The following is a 20,745-nucleotide window of genomic DNA, read 5'->3' as shown; positions in this document are numbered from 1 at the left end:
AGTTTCAGCTTCAACATCAGCCCTTCCAATGAATATCCAGGACTGATCTCCTTTAGGATGGACTGGTTGGATCTCCTTGCAGTCCAAGGGACTCTCAAGAGTCTTCTCCAACACCACAGTTCAAATGCATCAATTCTTCGGCACTCAGCTTTCTTTCTAGTCCAATTCTCACATCCATACATGACCACTGGAAAAACCATAGCCTTAACTAGACAGACCTTTGTTGATAAAGTAATGTCTCTGCTTTTTAATATGCTGTCTAGGTTGGTCATAACTTTCCTTCCAAGGAGTAAGCGTCTTTTAATTTCATGGCTGCAATCACCATCTGCAGTGATTTTGGAGCCCAAAAAAATAAAGTCTGACACTGTTTCCACTGTTTCCCGATCTATCTGCCATGAAGTGATGGGACCAGATGCTATGATCTTAGTTTTCTGAATGTTGAGCTTTAAGCCAACTTTTTCACTCTCCTCTTTCACTTTCATCAAGAGGCTCTTTATTTTTTTTTAACCATTTATCATTTATTTATTATTATTACCTTACAATATTGTATTGGTTTTGCCATACATCAACATGAATCCGCCACGGGTGTACATGTGCGCCCCATCCTGAAACCCCCTCCCACCTTCCTCCCCATACCATCCCTGTGGGTCATCCCAGTGCACCAGCCCCAAGCATCCTGCATCCTGCATCGAACCTGGACTGGCGATTCATTTCTTATATGATATTATACATGTTTCAATGCCATTCTCCCAAATCATCCCACCCTCACCCTCTCACACAGAGTCCAAAAGACTGTTCTATGCATCTGTGTCTCTTTTGCTGTCTCGCACACAGGGTTATCATTACCATCTTTCTAAATTCCATATATATGCGTTAGTATATGATATTGGTGTTTTTTTTTCTGGCTTACTTCACTCTGTATGATAGGCTCCAGTTTCATCCACCTCATTAGAACTGATTCAAATGTATTCTTTTTAATGACTGAGTAATACTCCATTGTGTATAGGTACCATAGCTCTCTTATTCATTCGTCTGCTGATGGACATCTAGGTTGCTTCCATGTCCTGGCTATTATAAACAGTGCTGCGATGAACATTGGGGTACAGGTGTCTCTTTTAATTCTGGTTTCCTCGGTGTGTATGCCCAGCAGTGGGATTGCTGGGTCATAAGGCAGTTCTATTTCCAGTTTTTTAAGTAATCTCTACACTGTTCTCCATAGTGGCTGTACTAGTTTGCATTCCCACCAACAGTGTAAGAGGGTTCCCTTTTCTCCACACCCTCTCCAGCATTTATTGCTTGTAGACTTTTGGATTGCAGCCATTCTGACTGGTGTGAAATGGTACCTCATAGTGGTTTTGATTTGCATTTCTCTGATAATGAGTGATGTTGAGCATCTTTTCATGTGTTTGTTAGCCATCTGTATGTCTTCTTTGGAGAAATGTCTATTTAGTTCTTTGGCCCATTTTTTGATTGGGTTGTTTATTTTTCTGGAATTGAGCTGCAGGAGTTGCTTGTATATTTTTGAGATTAGTTGTTTGTCAATTGCTTTATTTGCTATTATTTTCTCCCATTCTGAAGGCTGTCTTTTCACCTTGCTTATAGTTTCCTTTGTTGTGCAGAAGCTTTTAAATTTAATTAGGTCCCATTTGTTTATTTTTGCTTTTATTTCCAATATTCTGGGAGGTGGGTCATAGAGGATCCTGCTGTGATGTATGTCAGAGAGGGTTTTGCCTATGTTCTCCTCTAAGAGTTTTACAGTTACTGGTCTTATGTTTAGATCTTTAATCCATTTTGAGTTTCTTTTTGTGTATGGTGTTAGAAAGTGTTCTAGTTTCATTCTTTTAAAAGTGGTTGACCAGTTTCCCCAGCACCACTTGTAAAAGAGATTGTCTTTTCTCCATTGTATACTCTTGCCTCCTTTGTCAAAGATAAGGTGTCCATAGGTGTGTGGATTTATCTCTGGGCTTTCTATTTTGTTCCATTGATCTATATTTCTGTTTTTGTGCCAGTATCATACTGTCTTGATGACTGTGGCTTTGTAGTAGAGCCTGAAGTTAGGCAGGTTGATTCCTCCAGTTCCATTCTTCTTTCTCAAGATTGCTTTGGCTATTTGAGGTTTTTTGTATTTCCATACAAATTGTGAAATTATTTGTTCTAGCTCCGTGAAAAATACCGTTGGTAGCTTGATAGGGATTGCATTGAATCTATAGATTGCTTTGGGTAGTATACTCATTTTCACTATATTGATTCTTCCGACCCGTGAACATGGTATATTTCTCCATCTATTAGTGTCCTCTTTGATTTCTTTCACCAGTGTTTTATAGTTTTCTATATATAGGTCTTAGTTTCTTTAGGTAGATATATTCCTAAGTATTTTATTCTTTTCGTTGTCAAGAGGCTCTTTAGTTCTTTTTCACTTTCTGCCATAAGGGTGGTGTCATCTGCATATCTGAGGTTATTGATATTTCTCCCAGCAATCTTGATTCCAGCTTGTGCTTCCTCCAGCTCAGTGTTTCTCATGATGTACTCTGCATATAAGTTAAATAAGCAGGGTGTCTCCTTTGCTCTGCAAATAGGTTCATTGGTACCATCTTTCTAGATTCCATATATATGTATTAGTATATGATATTGGTTTTTCTCTTTCTGGTCAGTCTTAAATTTTAACCAGTTTGGTGGATTTATAGTGGTATCTCAGTGTAGTTTAAACTTGCGTTTCACTGATGAATGAAGCTATTAGACATCTTTTCAGGTGCTTATTAGTTATATTTTATCCTATTCTGTGGTATGCCTTTTTGTTTTCTTAACAGTGGCTTTTGAAGATCAAACTTTTAAAATTCTGATGAAATTTGAACTGATCTTTTTTTTTTCCTTTTGTGGTGTGTTTTATCTGAGAAATCTCTGCTTAGCTCCAAGACACAAAGATTTTTCTCCTATGTTTTCTAGGAGTTTTATAGTCTTAGCTTTTATATTTAGTTCTGAGTTAACTTTTGTTTACAATGTGAAGTAAGGGTTAAATTTTTTTTTCAGTATGTATGTGGAGTTTTTCTAGTGTCCCTTGTTGAAAAGCTTATCCATTTTTCATTGAGATAATTTTGTTTTTTGAAAATCATTCAGCCATGTATGTATAGCGTTATTTCTAGATTCTAAATTCTGTTCCATTGACCACTAGCATTTTTTTCTCCAGTATACTACTTCCTTGATAATTGCAGCTTTACAGTAAGTGCTGAAATCCTTATAATCTAAGTCCCTGCTACCACCAAAACGCCTTAAGTGTTTTAATAGTTCTAGATCTTTTGCATATCTATGTGAATTTTAGCATTAGGTTTACATTTTGATTGAGATTGCATTTATTCTATGTAATCAATCTGTGGAGAGTTGTATTTTAATAATATTAAGTCTTCCAGTTAATTAATATGTTATATCTCCCTATTTATTTAGGTCTTCTTTAGTTTCCCAGCAATATTTTGTGGGTCTTATCATATAGGTCTTATATGTGTTTCATTAAATTTATTCTGAAGTATTTTAAGTTTTGAGATGATTTGTAAGTAGAATTATATATTTTATTTCACTTTCCAATTTTTGTTGCTAAGAAATAGACATACTGATGTCTTGTAAATTAACCTTGTATCCTGCATCTTGCTGCTGCTGCTGCTAAGTCCCTTCAGTCGTGTCCGACTTTGTGCAACCCCATAGACGGCAGCCCACCAGGCTCCTCTGTCCATGGGATTCTCCAGGCAAGAACACTGGAGTGGGTTGCCATTTCCTCCTCCAATGCATGAAAGTGAAAAGTCAAAGTGAAGTTGCTCAGTCGTGTCCGCCTCCTAGCGACCCCATGGACTGCAGCCCACCAGGGCTCCTCCGTCCATGGGATTTTCCAGGCAAGATTACTGGAGTGGGGTGCCATTGCCTTCTCCAGCGTCTTGCTAAATTGAAGTATTAATGTATTCCTTAAGATTTTTCTATGTACATGATTATGTCATCTTCAGACAAAAGCAGTTTTACTTCCTCCTTTCCAATCTGTGTTTTATTTTATGTATACATGTGCTTTATTTATTTCATTGTTACAGCAAAATGGTTAATAGAAGTAATGAGAATGATTAGCTTTGCATTGTTCATGATTTTAAGGGAAGCTTAATCATTTACCATAAATTATAATGTTAATTGTTAGTTTTTCGTAGATATCCTTTTTCAGACTGACTGTTGTTGTTTAGTCGCTAAGTCATGTCTGACTCTTTGCAACCCCATGGACTGCCGCACGCCAGGCTTCCCTGTTCTACACTGTCTGCCAGAGTTTGCTCAAACTCATGTCCATTGAGTCGGTGATGCCATCCAACCATCTCATCCTCTTGTCCCCTTCTCCTCCCACCTTCAGTCTTTCCCAGCATCAGGGTCTTTTCCAGTGAGTCAGCTCTTTGGATCAAGTGGCCAAAGTATTGGACCTTCAGCTTCAGGATCAGTCCTTCTAATGAATATTCAGGGTTGATTTCCTGTAGTATCGACAGGTTTAATCTCTTTGCTGTCCAAGGGACTCTCAAGAGTCTTCTCCAGCACAATTGAAAAACGTTTCTTCGACGCTCAGCCTTCTTTATGGTTCAACTCTCACATCCATACACGACTACTGGAAAAACCATACTTTTGACCATATGGACCTTTGTTTGCAAAGTGATGTCTCTGCTTTTTAATAAACTGTCTAGGTTTGTCATAGCTTTTCTTAAAAGAACAAGTGTCTTAGTTTCATGGCTGCAGTCACCATCCGCAGTGATTTTGGAGCCTGAGAAAATCTGTCACTCTTTCTACTTCTATTCCTATTGCTGAGAGTTTTTTTGTTTTTTTTTTTTTTACCAGGAATGGGTATGAAAGGTTGTCAGATACTTTTTTCTGCATTACTCTGATATATATTAATTCTATTAACATAGTGAATAACATTGATTGATTTTCTAACAGTAATCAACATTGTATATCTGAGCTAAACATATTTTATGGTCATGTATTATCCTTTTGCATTGCTGGATTCAATTCGGTAATACTTCATTGTTGATTTTTGTGTCTGTTTTTATGAATAATTATGGCATTTAGTTTTCTTTTCCTGTGATGTCTTAATGTGATTTTGTTATCAAGGTAGTGCTGATTCATAAATTAGGTTGGGATGTGTTTGATTCTCTTGTCTTTCTTAAAGGGTTTGTGACTGAAATTATTTCTTCCTTGAACAATTGATAGAATTCATCAGTAAAACCATCTGGATCTGGAATTTTCTTTTGGGGAATGTTTTAAATTATGAATTCAATTTCAAAGACTATTCATGTTTTCTCTTTTCTTCATAGTCAATTTTAATCTCTTATGTCTTACAAGTCATTTGTCTAGTTTATTGCTAAAAAGTTTTTGGTAATATTTTATTATCCTTTTAGTTTCTGTAGAATCCCTAGTGATCTTTCATGCCTTGTATTGGTAATGTTTCTTAAGTTTCTTTTTTCTTTTTCAGTCTAGCTAAAGGATTTTTTATTTTAATGATCTTTGCAAATAAAAAGCTTTTGCTTTCATTGATTCTTTCTTACTACTATTTGTCTCTTTTCTATTTAATTTATTTCTATTAATACTTTATAAGTTTTCTTTTTGATTACTTTGATTTTAATTAGATCTTTTAATTTCTGTGATCTAAAACCTTTTTTATCTTCTAATGCAAGCACCTACTCTTTTTTTTGTGGCGGGGGGGAGGCGCTGCACGGCATGTGCAATCTGAGTTCCCTGACCAGGTATGAAACCCATGGCCCCTGCATTGGAAGCAGAATCTTAACCAATGGACTGCCAATAAAGTCCCCAGTCACCTCCCTAGGGACAGTTGAAATGAATGTATATGCTGCTACTGTTATATGAGGAGTTCTATAAATATCTATTAGATCACATTGGTTTATGTTATTTGAGCTATTTATATCCATACTGATTTTATGAATAATTGTTCTATTATTGCAACATATAATGTGTATCTTCCTCTGGCTATTTTTAAGGTTTTATATTAGTCTCCTACAGTTTGATTATGATGTACTACCTGGATATGCATTTCTTTGTTGTTTTCTTCCTGCTCGGGGTTTGTTTAGCATCTTGAAGCTGTCTAAATATCAACCTATTCAAGATATTTGGAATATTTTCAGCCATAATTTATTCAAACGTTTTTTCTTCACTCCTCTCTTTCCTTCTGGGACATCAATTACATACATGTCAAATGACCTAATAGTCCTTCAGTTCCTGATTTTCACTTCAGTTTTTCTTTTTTAAAGTGAAAGCAGGGCTATTTAGATGCTTTTCACTTTTTAAAAAATGTCTATTTTCTGTCTAAGTTTCTGCTGCTGTCTTCAACTTTACTGATGTTTTCTTCTGCAGTAACTGATATTCTTTTAATCCTCTAACCTTTGAGTTTTTCATTTCAGGGATTATATTTTTCTCATCTGTAGTTCTTTGTGGTTCTTACAATATTTTCCATTTTTCTCCTCCTCATATTTATCTTTTCTTTTGTTCTCTAAATGAATAGGAATAGCTAAAGTTTTTACCTTCTAATACTATATTCTCTATCATTTATAGGTTTGTTTTTATTGTTTTTTTAACTAGTCAGGAGTCTCATATTTATAATTCTTTGTATGTTTAGTAATTTTTGTTAGACTGTGAGCACTGTAAATTTTCTAATGTTGAATTCTGGATTTTGTTGTTTTTCTTTAGAGTGTTGGGCTTTGGTTCTGGCAGGAGTTAAATTACTTGAACATTTCTTTGATATTTCCATGGCTTGTTTTTAAGCTTTTTAAGGGGAACTTTAATAAAGTGATGTTTAGCATACAGGTGCAGGCTTATTTCAGCCTATTATTTCTCTGCGTTCTCTTTCATATATCCATGTTTCAATACGTATTCCCCGCTCTAGAGGTGTGTGGTCAGAATTTAGATGTGTCTGAGCCTTGTGCAAGCTGGGAGAATTGTTGAGAGTACAGTAACCCCCTACCAGTTCCTGGTTTTATTGGTTTTTTTGGGGGAATTTTGAACTTTTCATTATTGTTACTCCTCATAGTATTTAGTGTGGTAAAATGAAAATTTGGTCTCTGTAATATGTAATTACTGATGCCTACTGATAGAAATATAAATGACGTTAGAATATATGGACTGTCAGATGTATCGAAAAGTAGTTATTCAGTTTTTCAGTAAATTTTAAATGTTTGACAAAATTGTAGTCTATCAGATCAGTCGCTCAGTCGTGTCCGACTCTTTGCGACCCCATGAATCGCAGCACGCCAGGCCTCCCTGTCCGTCACCAACTCCTGGAGTTCACTGAGACTCACGTCCATCGAGTCAATGATGCCATCCAGCCATCTCATCCTCTGTCGTCCCCTTCTCCTTTTGCCCCCAGTCCCTCCCAGCATCAGAGTCTTTTCCAATGTGTCAACACTTAGCATGAGGTGGCCAAAGTACTGGAGTTTCAGCTTTAGCATCATTCCTTCCAAAGAAATCCCAGGGCTGATCTCCTTCAGAATGGACTGGTTGGATCTCCTTGCAGTCCAAGGGACTCTCAAGAGTCTTCTCCAACACCACAGTTCAAAAGCATCAATTCTTCGGCACTCAGCCTTCTTCACAGTCCAACTCTCATATCCATACACGACCACAGGAAAAACCATAGCCTTGACTAGACGAACCTTTGTTGGCAAAGTAATGTCTCTGCTTTTGAATATGCTATCTAGGTTGGTCATAACTTTCCTTCCAAGGAGCAAGCGTCTTTTAATTTCATGGCTGCAGTCACCATCTGTAGTGATTTTGGAGCCCAGAAAAATAAAGTCTGACACTGTTTCCACTGTTTCCCCATCTATTTCCCATGAAGTGGTGGGACCGGATGCCATGATCTTCGTTTTCTGAATGTTGAGCTTCAAGCCAACTTTTTCACTCTCCACTTTCACTTTCATCAAGAGGGTTTTGAGTTCCTCTTCACTTTCTGCCATAAGGGTGGTGTCATCTGCATATCTGAGGCAATCTTGATTCCAGTTTGTGTTTCTTCCAGTCCAGCGTTTCTCATGATGTACTCTGCATATAAGTTAAATAAACAGGGTGACAATATACAGCCTTGACGTACTCCTTTTCCTATTTGGAACCAGTCTGTTGTTCCATGTCCAGTTCTAACTGTTGCTTCCTGACCTGCATACAGATTTCTCAAGAGGCAGATCAGGTGATCTGGTATTTCCATCTCTTTCACAATTTTCCACAGTTTCTTGTGATCCACACAGTTAGAGGCTTTGGCATAGTCAATAAAGCAGAAATAGATGTTTTTCTGGAACTCTCTTGCTTTTCCCATGATCCAGCGGATGTTGTCAATTTGATCTCTGGTTCCTCTGCCTTTTCTAAAACCAGCTTGAACATCAGGAAGTTCATGGTTCACATATTGCTGAAGCCTGGCTTGGAGAATTTTGAGCATTACTTTACTAGCGTGTGAGATGAGTGCAATTGTGTGGTAGTTTGAGCATTCTTTGGCATTGCCTTTCTTTGGGATTGAAATGAAAACTGCCCTTTTCCAGTCCTGTGGCCACTGCTGAGTTTTCCAAATTTGCTGGCATATTGAGTGCAGCACTTTCACAGCATCATCTTTCAGGATTTGGAATAGCTCAACTGGAATTCCATCACCTCCACTAGCTTTGTTCGTAGTGATGCTTTCTAAGGCCCACTTGACTTCACATTCCAGGATGTCTGGCTCTAGGTCAGTGATCACACCATCGTGATTATCTGGGTTGTAAAGATCTTTTTTGTACAGTTCTTCTGTGTATTCTTGCCATCTCTTCTTAATATCTTCTGCTTCTGTTAGGTCCATACCATTTCTGTCCTTTATCGAGCCCATCTTTGCATGAAATGTTCCCTTGGTATCTCTGATTTTCTTGAAGAGATCCCTAGTCTTTCCCATTCTGTTGTTTTCCTCTATTTCTTTGCATTGATCGCTGAAGAAGGCTTTCTTATCTCTTCTTGCTATTCTTTGGAACTCTGCATTCAGATGTTTATATCTTTCCTTTTCTCCTTTGCTTTTCGCTTCTCTTCTTTTCACAGCTATTTGTAAGGCCTCCCCAGACAGCCATTTTGCTTTTTTGCATTTCTTTTCTATGGGAATGGTCTTGATCCCTGTCTCCTGTACAATACAAAGTACCAAATCAAGATGAATTTCCAAGTGAGAATCACTTGATTCTTGAAATTATTTCCTTTTGCTTCCATTTAATTACAAAAACTACGTTGGTCCTTTTCTGTCCTTTTTTTTTTCCCCATGATCTTTCATCTCTCTTTCCAGGGACTCTTTTTTTTTTATTCCACTCTCTTTGCTAATATGCTCAGAAATCCCAGCCATTTTCATAGCTTTAATATTTATCTTTATACAGATTATATCAGTGTATTTATTATGTGTGCATATAGTATATGAATACATATATGTGCATATGGAATAATATATATGCATATAGAATAGTATATCAAAATAGTATGACAGACTGCTCAAACCTGTCTTCTGAGATACAGCCCTGAATTTTCAAATTCTGGTTGATGGGCAGTTCTCTTTGTATAGCCCATTATCTTAAATAAAATATACCTAAAACCTGAAAGTTATGTACTATCCCCAAAGTATCTCCTCCTTTACATCTCTTTTTCTCTGAGTAGATCTCAACTCTTGTTTCGAGTCATCCTTTCCTGAAATCTTAGTCATTTTTGACTCCTCCTTCTCCTATAATTAAAATGCAGAGGTCCATTAATTTGACCTTTTCAAGCTTTCTCATGTCTTTTCTCTCATTCAGATTTCCACTATAACATTCAGTTATTTATTCGTTAAATAAACATTTGTTCAAATTCTATATATGCTAGCATTTCTGCCCCCCAGCAAGTAGGAATTATGTGGTTTCCATAATTTAACATAGAAGTGATAGGTCCCATTAAATACTTGTGAAATAACTCGCTAAATGAAAATATTGGGTTGAACCATAAGAAATTATTGTTTTTCTAGGGTCAAAATGGTCAAATGTCAGCAATTTTGTATACTCAACAAAAATATTTCTGATATGAAGGAGAAAAATACATATCAAGTTACTCTTAAATAGTAACTTAATGACAAGTTCAAGTATGTTAACAGTAATATTAACGTGTACAGTAATATTAATGTGTATAATTAATGTTAACAGTAATATCAACATGTAAAATTTTCTTTCTTCAAACTATGTAACTTGACTTTTCTCTTATTTGTTTACCAGGAAACACGGAATTATCCAGAATCATATCCACAGCTGCCAAGGGATGAAACAGTGGAGAACCCTCATCTCCAGAAGCACATTTTGGAATTAGCATCCATTCTGGATGTGCGAAACGTGTTCCTTGAGAATACCATAGACGACTATTAAAGCAAAAATCCTCTTGTTGAAACACGTTTTCATTTGCCACAGATTTTAAATGGTGCAGTTTTCTAATGTGATGACAGATACATAGTGGTGTTATTTAGTTTTTATTTTTCAATTTAGGACCACCATTTTAAAAACAAACTGAAAAAATCGTTCAAACTTTTAGGGTAACTTTTAAAATACAATCTTTCAGGTGTTTTATTAAAACCTCGATTAATCTTGGAATTTTTATTTTTTGGTTTTGAGGTATGGGTACTTACCTCTAACATCTAATTCTGCACTCAAATAGTTACTGTTCTCACCCTGAGAAGAGTAAATCATTTATTTTTGTATAATGAGGAAAATCCAACTCTTATACTTGGACCTTATATGTGTGGATTTGGAAAATACATAATTGTTCACAGAAGTGAAACTAGCCAGCATGGACTACTCAAAATCAAGATCATAGCCCTTCCATAATATTTCTTTTCATTCCAAGTTAGTATCAATAGATAGAAAAATGTGTGATTCTTTGAAGCATAATCAAGTTATAGTTCTTGAAAGTATTTAATTCGTTTAAATGCTGTCAAAATTTCAGAAACTGTAAAGCATTGATTTGTGTCTGAAAAGCTAAATCTTTAATTGGGGTCTTTAGATGATAAATATCATTTGGAATGTGTGAGTCCTGTGCTATCATGATATATATTTGCATATTTTGTTTTCTTTGTAGTTTTTGAATGCTGGAAGTGAAAAGGAAGTGAAAAAGAGCAGCTTTTAAATCTTTCCGTCAAAAAAATCAGATTGTTGGTTTCATGATCCAGTGTTTCCATAGGAATTCCATTTAAACTCTTATTAATGAGATCAAGTTTGAAGGCTATATAGATTGAAGTTTGTGGCATACACTGCAGAGTTGGTCATCTTTTTGCCTGGTTCAGATTGATGAAACTTCAAAGTAAGTCAGAGATGTTATTAATATTAGTTGAGGGTAACTGAATTTATTATTTAACCTAAAATGGAAGTTGCTTTTGCATTGACAATTTGGAAGTGAAGTTTTTAGAAACTCCATATATTCACTATTTTCTACTTCATGCACAAGTTTTTTTTTATTATTTTGTATAGGACTCGGTGTATAATATTTATAAAGATTTTTTAGTTGTTTTCTTCCTTTTTATCCCCTTCATAAAATTCACAGGCACTAGCTATGATTTCTTACCCCTCTTCTGACTCCACAGCTTTCAGATTGAGACATCTATGAATCAGAAGCCCTTCTACCTAATTTTCCACACAGGCTCACAGTCTACCTCTGGCAGTCCCAGGGGAAATGAGGTGTGTGCTGTTGGTGCCTCTTTACTATGTTCCGAGGGAAATTTTACTGTAATATTTTAAACTTGATTTTTATTTCTGACATAGAGAATTATTTGGATCTAAGTTATGCATATACCTGTTCCACTTTGTTGATTTTTCATCTGAAGTCTTAAAGCTATTGTTCTGGGGTTGGGGGACGTTGTGGGCTTTTTAATTAACTTTTTAAAAGTCAATTTTGTTTGTTATTTTAAACATTATTTCAGAAGTCTTTGGAAAAGCCCCAAAGAGAGATTTTCTTTGCAAGTGGGTTTTCATTGTCAGATAAGGACTACTTTCCTGTTTTTTCCCCCAGTACGTTACTAAACTTCATCATTTTCTTTTCATAACTGTTCACCTGGACTACAGCAATAGATTATCCTTAGTTATCTGACCTCTTGTTTCAATTCCCCTGAAGTTCTGTGCCAGTAATGTTCCTAACAACACATATTGTCCTGTTCTCTGATGCTTAAAATAATATTTATCACCCTGAGCTTTATCCTCACCTGATTAACGTAAAGAACAGTGGTTTGAGAACTGGGAGATCTGAGTTCTAATCCTGGCTTTCCTGCTAACTAGCTGCTTGTCCTTTGACAAATGTCTTCATGTCTGCTTTTTAGCACTCTGGCCTGTTAAATGAAGGCCTTGGCCCAAGATTCAATCCAGTTCTCTGGTTCTGTAATTTGAATTCTTGGTTCTGAAAGACTGATTTTCCCACCCCTGCCGCTTGGAAAATTGGTTTCCCTTATTATGATGTACACAGTATTTCCTTTCCTAGATCATTTTTACCTAGTTTTTGTTCAAGAAAATATTTGAGTCCCACTTATTGGTTGTAGAAAGTAGTTCAGAGACTTTCCGGAAAGAAATTAGAGGTTATGTTAGTAGAAACACGTTTATCTAAGAACAAGGGATCTTAGAAATCACAGCCAGTGTTTAGATGATGACATTCCTCCTTAAGCTAATAGTAGTGTAATTCCTTACCAGTGGTGAAAAATTTTAAGTGAACTGATCTTGAGAGGAAAGCTATACAAGAAAATTCTAAACTATTGTTTCATTCACATGTATTGAGCAACAGCTGTTCTCCAGATTTGGTCCTAGGCATTAGTCAAACAGACAAAGTAGACTTAACCATCCTCGTCTTCATGGAGCTTATATTCTAGTAGAAGAAATCAGGCAATAAATATAATACATAATTTATGTTAGAAAGTTTTAAACAGTATGAAGAAAATTTAAGAGTGTGCTAAGGAAAATGTTTCCTTTGTTTTTAGAGAGAGAATAAAATTTCAAAGACCGATCAAGGTAGGCCTTCTTGGAAAGGTGACATTTGTGCAAACATGTCATATTCCTTTGTCTTTTCTTTCTTTCTTTTTTTTTTTTTTTTACTTTTTATCTTTAAAATTTGAAACATGCACAGTGTTTAATGAGTGCTCTTGGACCCATTACCCAGCCTCTACATTTTTTTTTTTTAATATATATTTATTTATTTGGTTGCACTGAGTCTTAGTTGAGGCATGTGGGATCTAGTTCCCTGACCAGGGATCGAACCTGGGCCCCCTGCATTGGGAGCCCAGAGTTTTAGCTACTGGACTACCAGGGAAGTCCCCCAGCCTCTACATTTTAAGGCCTTACTTTAATAAAGGAAGAGGAAATGAAAAAGGACAATCACTTAATGGTAAGGTCAAGATGGCAGTGGCAGAGAAGAATCTCATTTTTTTCAATGTCCTGCCCCCCCTTTATGAATATTAAAATGGCAAATCCTTTATTTATTTTTAGAATTCATAGAAATTTAAATTTTGGAATGAAAAACAAAGCAAAGCAATGGGAAAGAACACTTTTTTTGCTTTCAAATCACACAAACTCCCCTCCTGGAGATTCTGATACAGACTCTCACCTCACTTAAGAATCACTATAAACAAAATAGTGTAAAAGTGCAAGAAGTAAGTTATGTACAAATAAAGTGAAAATTAAATACAAAACAAAATTAAGCACAATGAAATTGTTTTCTTTATCTATATGTTTCTGAAGTTGGTAAAGCAACTGTCTTCTTTGTTTTACAGAAGAGAAAACTCAGACCCTCAAAAGCTGTCAGTTTTTTCCATAAAGATGGAGCCAGAACTAAAACTCAGATCTCCTATTCTCAGCCCAGTCTTTCCCGGTAGCTCAGGTTACTTTCTATGACAAACAAGAAAGAAATAATTAGAGATTTAGATTTTGGCACAAAAGTTATGGTATTTGTTTAATATATCAAATATTGAAACCAGTAAATCAGTCCAGCCCTAGCAAAATTTTATTTATTAATTATTTTTTAAAAATCCACAAGTCAGACATTTTATCTTTGATTTTAGCCAGGATATATTCGTTGTGTATGTATATATGTGTGTTTTCTTCCTAGGAAGTGGTGCTCTCAAAAACCTCTCAAAGCACATAGAATTTATTGTTCTCTTTATATTTTTACCAAGTTGAAATGTTTTGAGATTATAAAAGGAAAGTGCAATCTAGTCATGACTGAAATTTTCCTAGTAAAGGATCTGAGTTTTATTTTTTTCTCACTGTGGCTACTATGCTTTGTTTTCTTCTTGCAGTAGAATTCCCTGTAAGACATTAGGTGGTTATTGAACTGAATTTCTTTGAGGTAAAGGGAAAAGCAACAAACCTGATTTATATATCAATTAGGGGAGCTTTTGTTGGTATTCTTTTCCCAGTTTAATCTCTGACCTGTGTGAGTTAGTAACTTTCTGTGTCTTAGAAGGGTTTTGGACTCAGTTGAAAAATCTTGTACTTAGTTATCCACAGAGACTTGTCATCAGTCTGATAGAGAACATTGTAGACAGGAAATATAGTAAGGTACCAAGGTCCGCAAACTTGGCTACTGCCTGTGATTCAGAACCACCTCCCCACCCTAAGTGAGTAAACAGATTTGATATGAATATGAATGTTATGAATCTCCTGGTGATATTTTGGGTGTTTATGTTCCTGTATGTGTGTTTGGAGAGTATTAAGGATATTTACATTGAGGGCTCTTTTGTTGTCCTTATTTATTTTAAATTCTTATTTTATTTGCAATGGCATGTATATATTTTGGTGATGCTGAATGCAATCTCTGTGTATACTTTTTGTATATATGTACATAGCTGTAAATATATGGTATGCAATGATACAGTGTGTGTATATTATATACCCATACCCATTGTGGGCTGAATTTATTTAAGTTCTGTGAGGACATCATAGTGGCATTGTTCATGCTGCTGTATTAAGTTGTGGCTGTATCTCAATCATGAGCCTCTATTTTGAGGGGCTTGTGTTTGGGTAAAATGGGCTATTTTGGAGTTGAAATTAGGATATGAAGATCTTAACAGAAAGCTGGATATTCTTAGCTTTAAAAATCATCTGCCAGTTTTCATTTAAACTGATGATAAATTGTGATATAAACCTGAAAAACCTAAGTATGTGAAACTGAGACACCAGCAGGTTCTTAAGCTATATTAGTCCTTTATTTTCTTGACTGTAGTTGGGTATTATTACTTAGTAACACATGTATTTATATTGAGACTCAAGGGGCAATGGAAAATACTACTTTGATCACATTTCAAAATAGATAGGAAATAGGGAAATGTTCCTAATTGCCATTTTAATACCTGCTACCACAGTTTAATTTTGGAAGAATTTTTTTTTTTCACTAGTGTGTCTCATTTTATATGTCTCTATGAGGCAAAAAAGGGGGCATTAGGAAGAAGGCTTTACTTAGGTGGGGTCGAATTTAATGAGGAACAGGAGGTTGATAAACCTGTATATTTGCAGCAGCTGTGATTAAGTTCTGTCTTGGCATTTCTAGCTATAGATTTTTCTTAATTGGAATTGCATATCAAAGATGAGTCCACTCATCTGCGAAAATGCTTCCAGTGAATAAAATGCCTCCAGATGTATTTCTTTGTCTCTGTGAGACCACTGTGTTCTGCAAATTGATATATTCACGCGTGAAGCAGGATTCTTAACAGTAGGTATGTGGCGTGCTATATATAAAAGCAGGGCCTTCAAACCTCTCCCAAGAATGACAGGTACGGGAGGATAAGAGGGTAGTTTGTATGTGCAGTGCCAATATGTGAACCTATGGAAAATCACGGAGATCAGTGCTCGGCTCCTCCTGTCTTCACTAGGCATGTTCATTTGCATGGAAGAGTGTAGGAGATGTTTTAATATACACTTGAATATATTCACCACAAAAATTAAGTGGGTTTTTTTTTTTGCATGATAAAGTATAACTGCAAAAAACTGTTTACCCTATTGTTCTTCAGAAGATTAAATCCATCTGATCCAACTTGAAATTATCTTAAAAAGTCAGAAATCAATTCTGCCATCCCCCAATATGTTATGTTTGCCTCTTCACTGTAGTTTTAATATAACAGCCAAGTAGTCATAACACTTCTCAATTAAAATATTACATTTCAAATAGTTATAATAACTTTTTTCTTAAGCACATAAAATTTGGCAGTGTCCTATTTCTGAGAAAATCAGTGAAAACATTCATAGTGTCTGATGTTTTAGTAACCAAGTTATTTATTGCAACTGGAGAGTAGCAGAGCAGATGTTATGCTATTTAAAATTCATGGAACTGACTCACGCTTAACGTGGACATTGATTTGAGAAGAGCAGCAGCAACAGAAAGTGTAGTAGATGAGGTTGACATTATGACTGTGACCTCTGGCTCTCTAACAGTTGTCAAGCCAGTTACTTTGCAGTTAAATAAAAAATTGCTTAGAAAACCACGCCCTCTCCCCCTGTTCTCCTGCTGTCTTAGACATCGATACTTTATACCTGTTCGTGCTGTACCTCCAATCTGTCACTGGATACCGTGACCACTTTACCTTAAAAAAAGTTGTTTTTTTTTTAAGGCAATTCATCTTACTCAAACTAGAATTTCAAAACATAGTATTATACTGTGTTCCAGCTTCACTGAATTTTTGAACACAGAGATTTCTTAAACATGCCTTGTGTTTAAGGAAGAATAACTGGTATGTGAATGGAAACAATCACCTTTTGAAGGGAAGGATGTCAGAATGATGCTGGAGGGACATGCCCTTAAATGAGTATAAAGACAAATGTAATAAGTGGAACTAGTTTGTTGATGCCATAGAAATATTTCCTTTGGAATTCTATAGATATGAATTGTTTTCTTAAGCTAAAATTGATATTTTTCCCTTTATTGGTTTGGTGTACTATTGACTTTTGAGAAAAATTCCATTTAGTATAACATTGTTCCTTAATAACTGAAGCACCATTTCTTAATTTAAAAATATTTTTGTTAATTTGTGTTTTTTAAAGTTATTTTTTAAATTAATTATCAAACTATTCTAAGCAGTATGATTTTTAAAAAAAACATATTTGAACAAGACTTCAGAGATTTTTAGTACTTTGAGATATAGTAATTCTGCACTCCAGATTCACTTAATCATCAAGCTGGAATTTGGTCATAGAACAAACTATAAATTGGGAATATTTTCCTATTTTGGTGGTTAATTCCTGTCTATATCGTAAGACAATCATCTTTTTAGATGTAGTATTGTTTATTGAGATGTTGGTAATTTCAGGGTTCAGATTTTATTTTACTTTTCTGATAGGCTTATGAAATAAAAGTTAATAGCCTGAGGGTTTATGTCACTTTTCAGAATGAGATGGTAAATTATAGCTAGCCTTCCTTTAGGCGTGCAGTAAACATTTGAAATTTTGTGTTATATCACTAATATTCTTTTCTCTTTTGAAACTGTTGTGAATGTCCACTTATCCATGATTGAAAATTAACATTTGTAAACATTACGATTTGACCCCTAAGTCTTCTGAAACATCAAATCAGTGAGATCAACCATTGTAAAATACAAACTGGTCATATATGTTAACCCAAAGTAATCATTTCCAAACGATATCAAAATAAACTCTAAATACAAAAACCTTATTCCTACCCTTCTTTGCATGTTACTTTTTTCTAGATTATGTGTTGTGATGTATTAAAAATCTGCAGGAAAAATTGCTTAAAATATTTTAGGGCAATAATTTTTATTCCTATTTCTTGCAGAATGAGTTTTTTTTAAAAAAAGAAAAAACTCTTGTTTACCTTTTATTAAAAAGAACTCAATGGTTCAGTAAAATATCTTAGGATTTTATGTTTGTGGCTTTTTATAGTTATGTGGTTACATTCCTTTTGTCCCATAGATCATATGGCTAGTTCTCCAGCTGTTTTTTATTTATTGTTTTTTAATAAACCTTGCCACTCAACAATCAGATATATTTTGGAGGCTTCTTCCTGTCAAAGTAGAAAGGTTTTAGGTAATAGGAAAGGCAGATGCAATGTCCTACATTTTCATAGTAGAGCTTACAAGTGAAAGAATTTATTCAAATAGGTTATCTTCACTGTGTAGCACCAGTAAAAGTAGTGGTTTCATTAATCATTGAATGTGATAAAGCAGTTTTAAGTCATTTCCTACTTAGCACTAAAGAATTTTGTCATTTCAGGCCACATTATTATTTTCTCTGAGTAGTTTTCCATTGTAAGGTTGAATATCTTTTTATTTATATCATCACTAAGGGTTAAGATAATCAAATAGGAATTAAAATGTTATACTTGATCTTTTTTCCCTGAAAATAATTGTGAACCTATTGTCTATATTATGGATATTAGGCAGAAATGCACTTGTTTCGATCATAGAAGAAATTACATTTGGAAAATATAATTATTTGATTTTCTAGTGGTGTGAAATACTTTTCAAAAATTGTGCTTGTCTGTAACTGAAATGTTATAGAATTGTACACTATAAGGATTCTAGAGTTATATTTATTAGCTCTCTTTGAGAGATTGAAGCACAATAATTTTCACGTAACCGTACTTACCAAGTGCTGCTAATCTGTCGTGCAAATGATGAAACTATTTGGTTGCCTATCTAGCTATTCACAAATCACTGTAATCCTTGAAATGTAGTCTTGTTGCTCATCTGTATTAAATTTTGGGTATTGTGGGTTAATACTTTAGAACAAAATCCATCAGCTCAGCTCAGTGAGCCCAACAAACCGTTTGGATTCACTAGTTTTATATGTGTTCTCAATAGAATTACATTTGAAGGGGCTATTTACTACCAGTGACTAAGGGGGAAAATTACATTGTCAATATCATTTGACTTGAACAATTGTGGTATTGTAAAAGTCTTACCTGTTGTGTTTCTAAATTGCTTAAGCCATACATACTCTTAAGGATTTTTTTATTGTGTTCCTTCTCAGCAGCATTTTTCTGCTATGTCTGTTATGGTTAATATGTCATAGATTTTAGAAATTAAGAAGTTACCAAAACATTTTATTTTCCTGATCATCACTTTTGACTCTTGTGTGATATGTGATTTGTCATAAAGGATAGCAAGCCTTCTACTACTTCACTAAATGAATTTCAGAGTAAACACTGTGATTCTGCAGAGGATTCAGTAGGCCCTTGTTTTTCCAATGTTTTCTTCTGTTACATGGTGCCTACCACCTTGAGGGGCACTTAAATACTAGAGGATGAAGAGTTAAACATTGTTTTGATGTTTATTGAATAAGATTACAGAAGATTTGATTTTTGTCATCAGTGTATTGAAGACATTTTTGCATTGATAAATGTTCTCTCTAGGAATGTGATTACATTCATCAGGTGTGAACTCTTGTAAATGAATTTTGTATCTTGAATTCACATATATATTAAGTGTATCATCAATATAAAAATAAACATTAAAATTATTTGCTTAAAGTTTTTGTTACTTCTTCAGAATTGCTAACAACATAAGCGCTAAACTGGACAGGGTTTGCTTCTTTTCAGATAATTCTTCAGACAGTTGAAACCATTTGAGGTTTAGGATTCCTTGGTATTGTTGCAGTAAATTTCTTCTGAGTCCTAGTCTTGGTTTTTTCCCTGCCCTGCTCCTCGTGGTCAGAACTGGGACATGCTGAGGGCAGGATTGTTTCAGGGAATTGAGATAAAGCTGCTGGCGCTCCGGCTGGTGTTGGGTTTGGGCAGAAACACATAGAGCTTCAGTGTGGAACGTCTGCCTCAGCTGGCGTTGAGTCCGGAGACCCGATGTAGTTTACCAATTTGTACTGTACCTTTGTACAAGGCAGTTTTACCTGTCTGGACTTCCTTCATCTGTCAAAAGTTGGAGGCCCATTCGTGACTAGTGAAATGAACGTAGTGTGCTGACACTAGCGTGGTTTTTCTAATGATTCAGAGTGCACTATATGAGATCAGATCAGATCAATTGCTCAGTCATGTCTGACTCTTTGCGACCCCATGAATCGCAACACGCCAGGCCTCCCTGTCCATCACCAGCTCCCGGAGTTCACTCAGACTCACGTCCATCGAGTCAGTGATGCCATCCAGCCATCTCATCCTCTGTCGTCCCCTTCTCCTCTTGCCCCCAATCCCTCCCAGCATCAGAGTCTTTTCCAATGAGTCAACTCTTCACATGAAGTGGCCAAAGTACTGGAGTTTCAGCTTCAGCATCATTCCTTCCAAAGAAATCCCAGGGCTGATCTCCTTCAGAATGGACTGGTTGGATCTCCTTGCAGTCCAAGGGACTCTCAAGAGTCTTCTCCAACACCACAGTTCAAAAGCATCAATTCTTTGGTGCTCAGCCTTCTTCACAGTCCAACTCTCACATCCACACATGACCACTGGAAAAACCATAGCCTTGACTAGACGAACCTTTGTTGGCAAAGTAATGTCTCTGCTTTTGAATATGCTATCTAGGTTGGTCATAACTTTCCTTCCAAGGAGTAAGCGTCTTTTAATTTCATGGCTGCAGTCACCATCTGCAGTGATTTTGGAGCCCAGAAAAATAAACAGTTTCCACTGTTTCCCCTTCTATTTCCCATGAAGTGATGGGACCGATTGCCATGATCTTCGTTTTCTGAATGTTGAGCTTTAAGCCAACTTTTTCGCTCTCCACTTTCACTTTCATCAAGAGGGTTTTGAGTTCCTCTTCACTTTCTGCCATAAGGGTGGTGTCATCTGCATATCTGAGGTTATTGATAT

General features: G+C 35.6%; 1 protein-coding gene across 3 annotated transcripts in view; it reads left to right on the top strand.

The window, feature by feature from the left end:
• Positions 1 to 19,464, top strand: part of SCAI (suppressor of cancer cell invasion) — a 124,936-nt gene extending 105,472 nt beyond the window's left edge. For 2 of the 3 annotated variants that reach the window (XM_061431289.1, XM_061431291.1), the window contains exon 18: positions 10,239 to 19,464. In XM_061431289.1, coding sequence (XP_061287273.1) covers positions 10,239 to 10,385 — 147 coding nt within the window. In that variant the 3' untranslated portion in view covers positions 10,386 to 19,464. The remainder of the gene's footprint in view (positions 1 to 10,238) is intronic. The other variant, XR_009739218.1, reaches the window with a different exon arrangement.
• Positions 19,465 to 20,745: the final 1,281 nt, after the last annotated feature.

This window comes from Bos javanicus, chromosome 11 (assembly GCF_032452875.1).
Source record: "Bos javanicus breed banteng chromosome 11, ARS-OSU_banteng_1.0, whole genome shotgun sequence".
NCBI classification, from domain to species: domain Eukaryota; kingdom Metazoa; phylum Chordata; class Mammalia; order Artiodactyla; family Bovidae; genus Bos; species Bos javanicus.
This window is presented reverse-complemented; position numbering and strand designations above follow the sequence as displayed.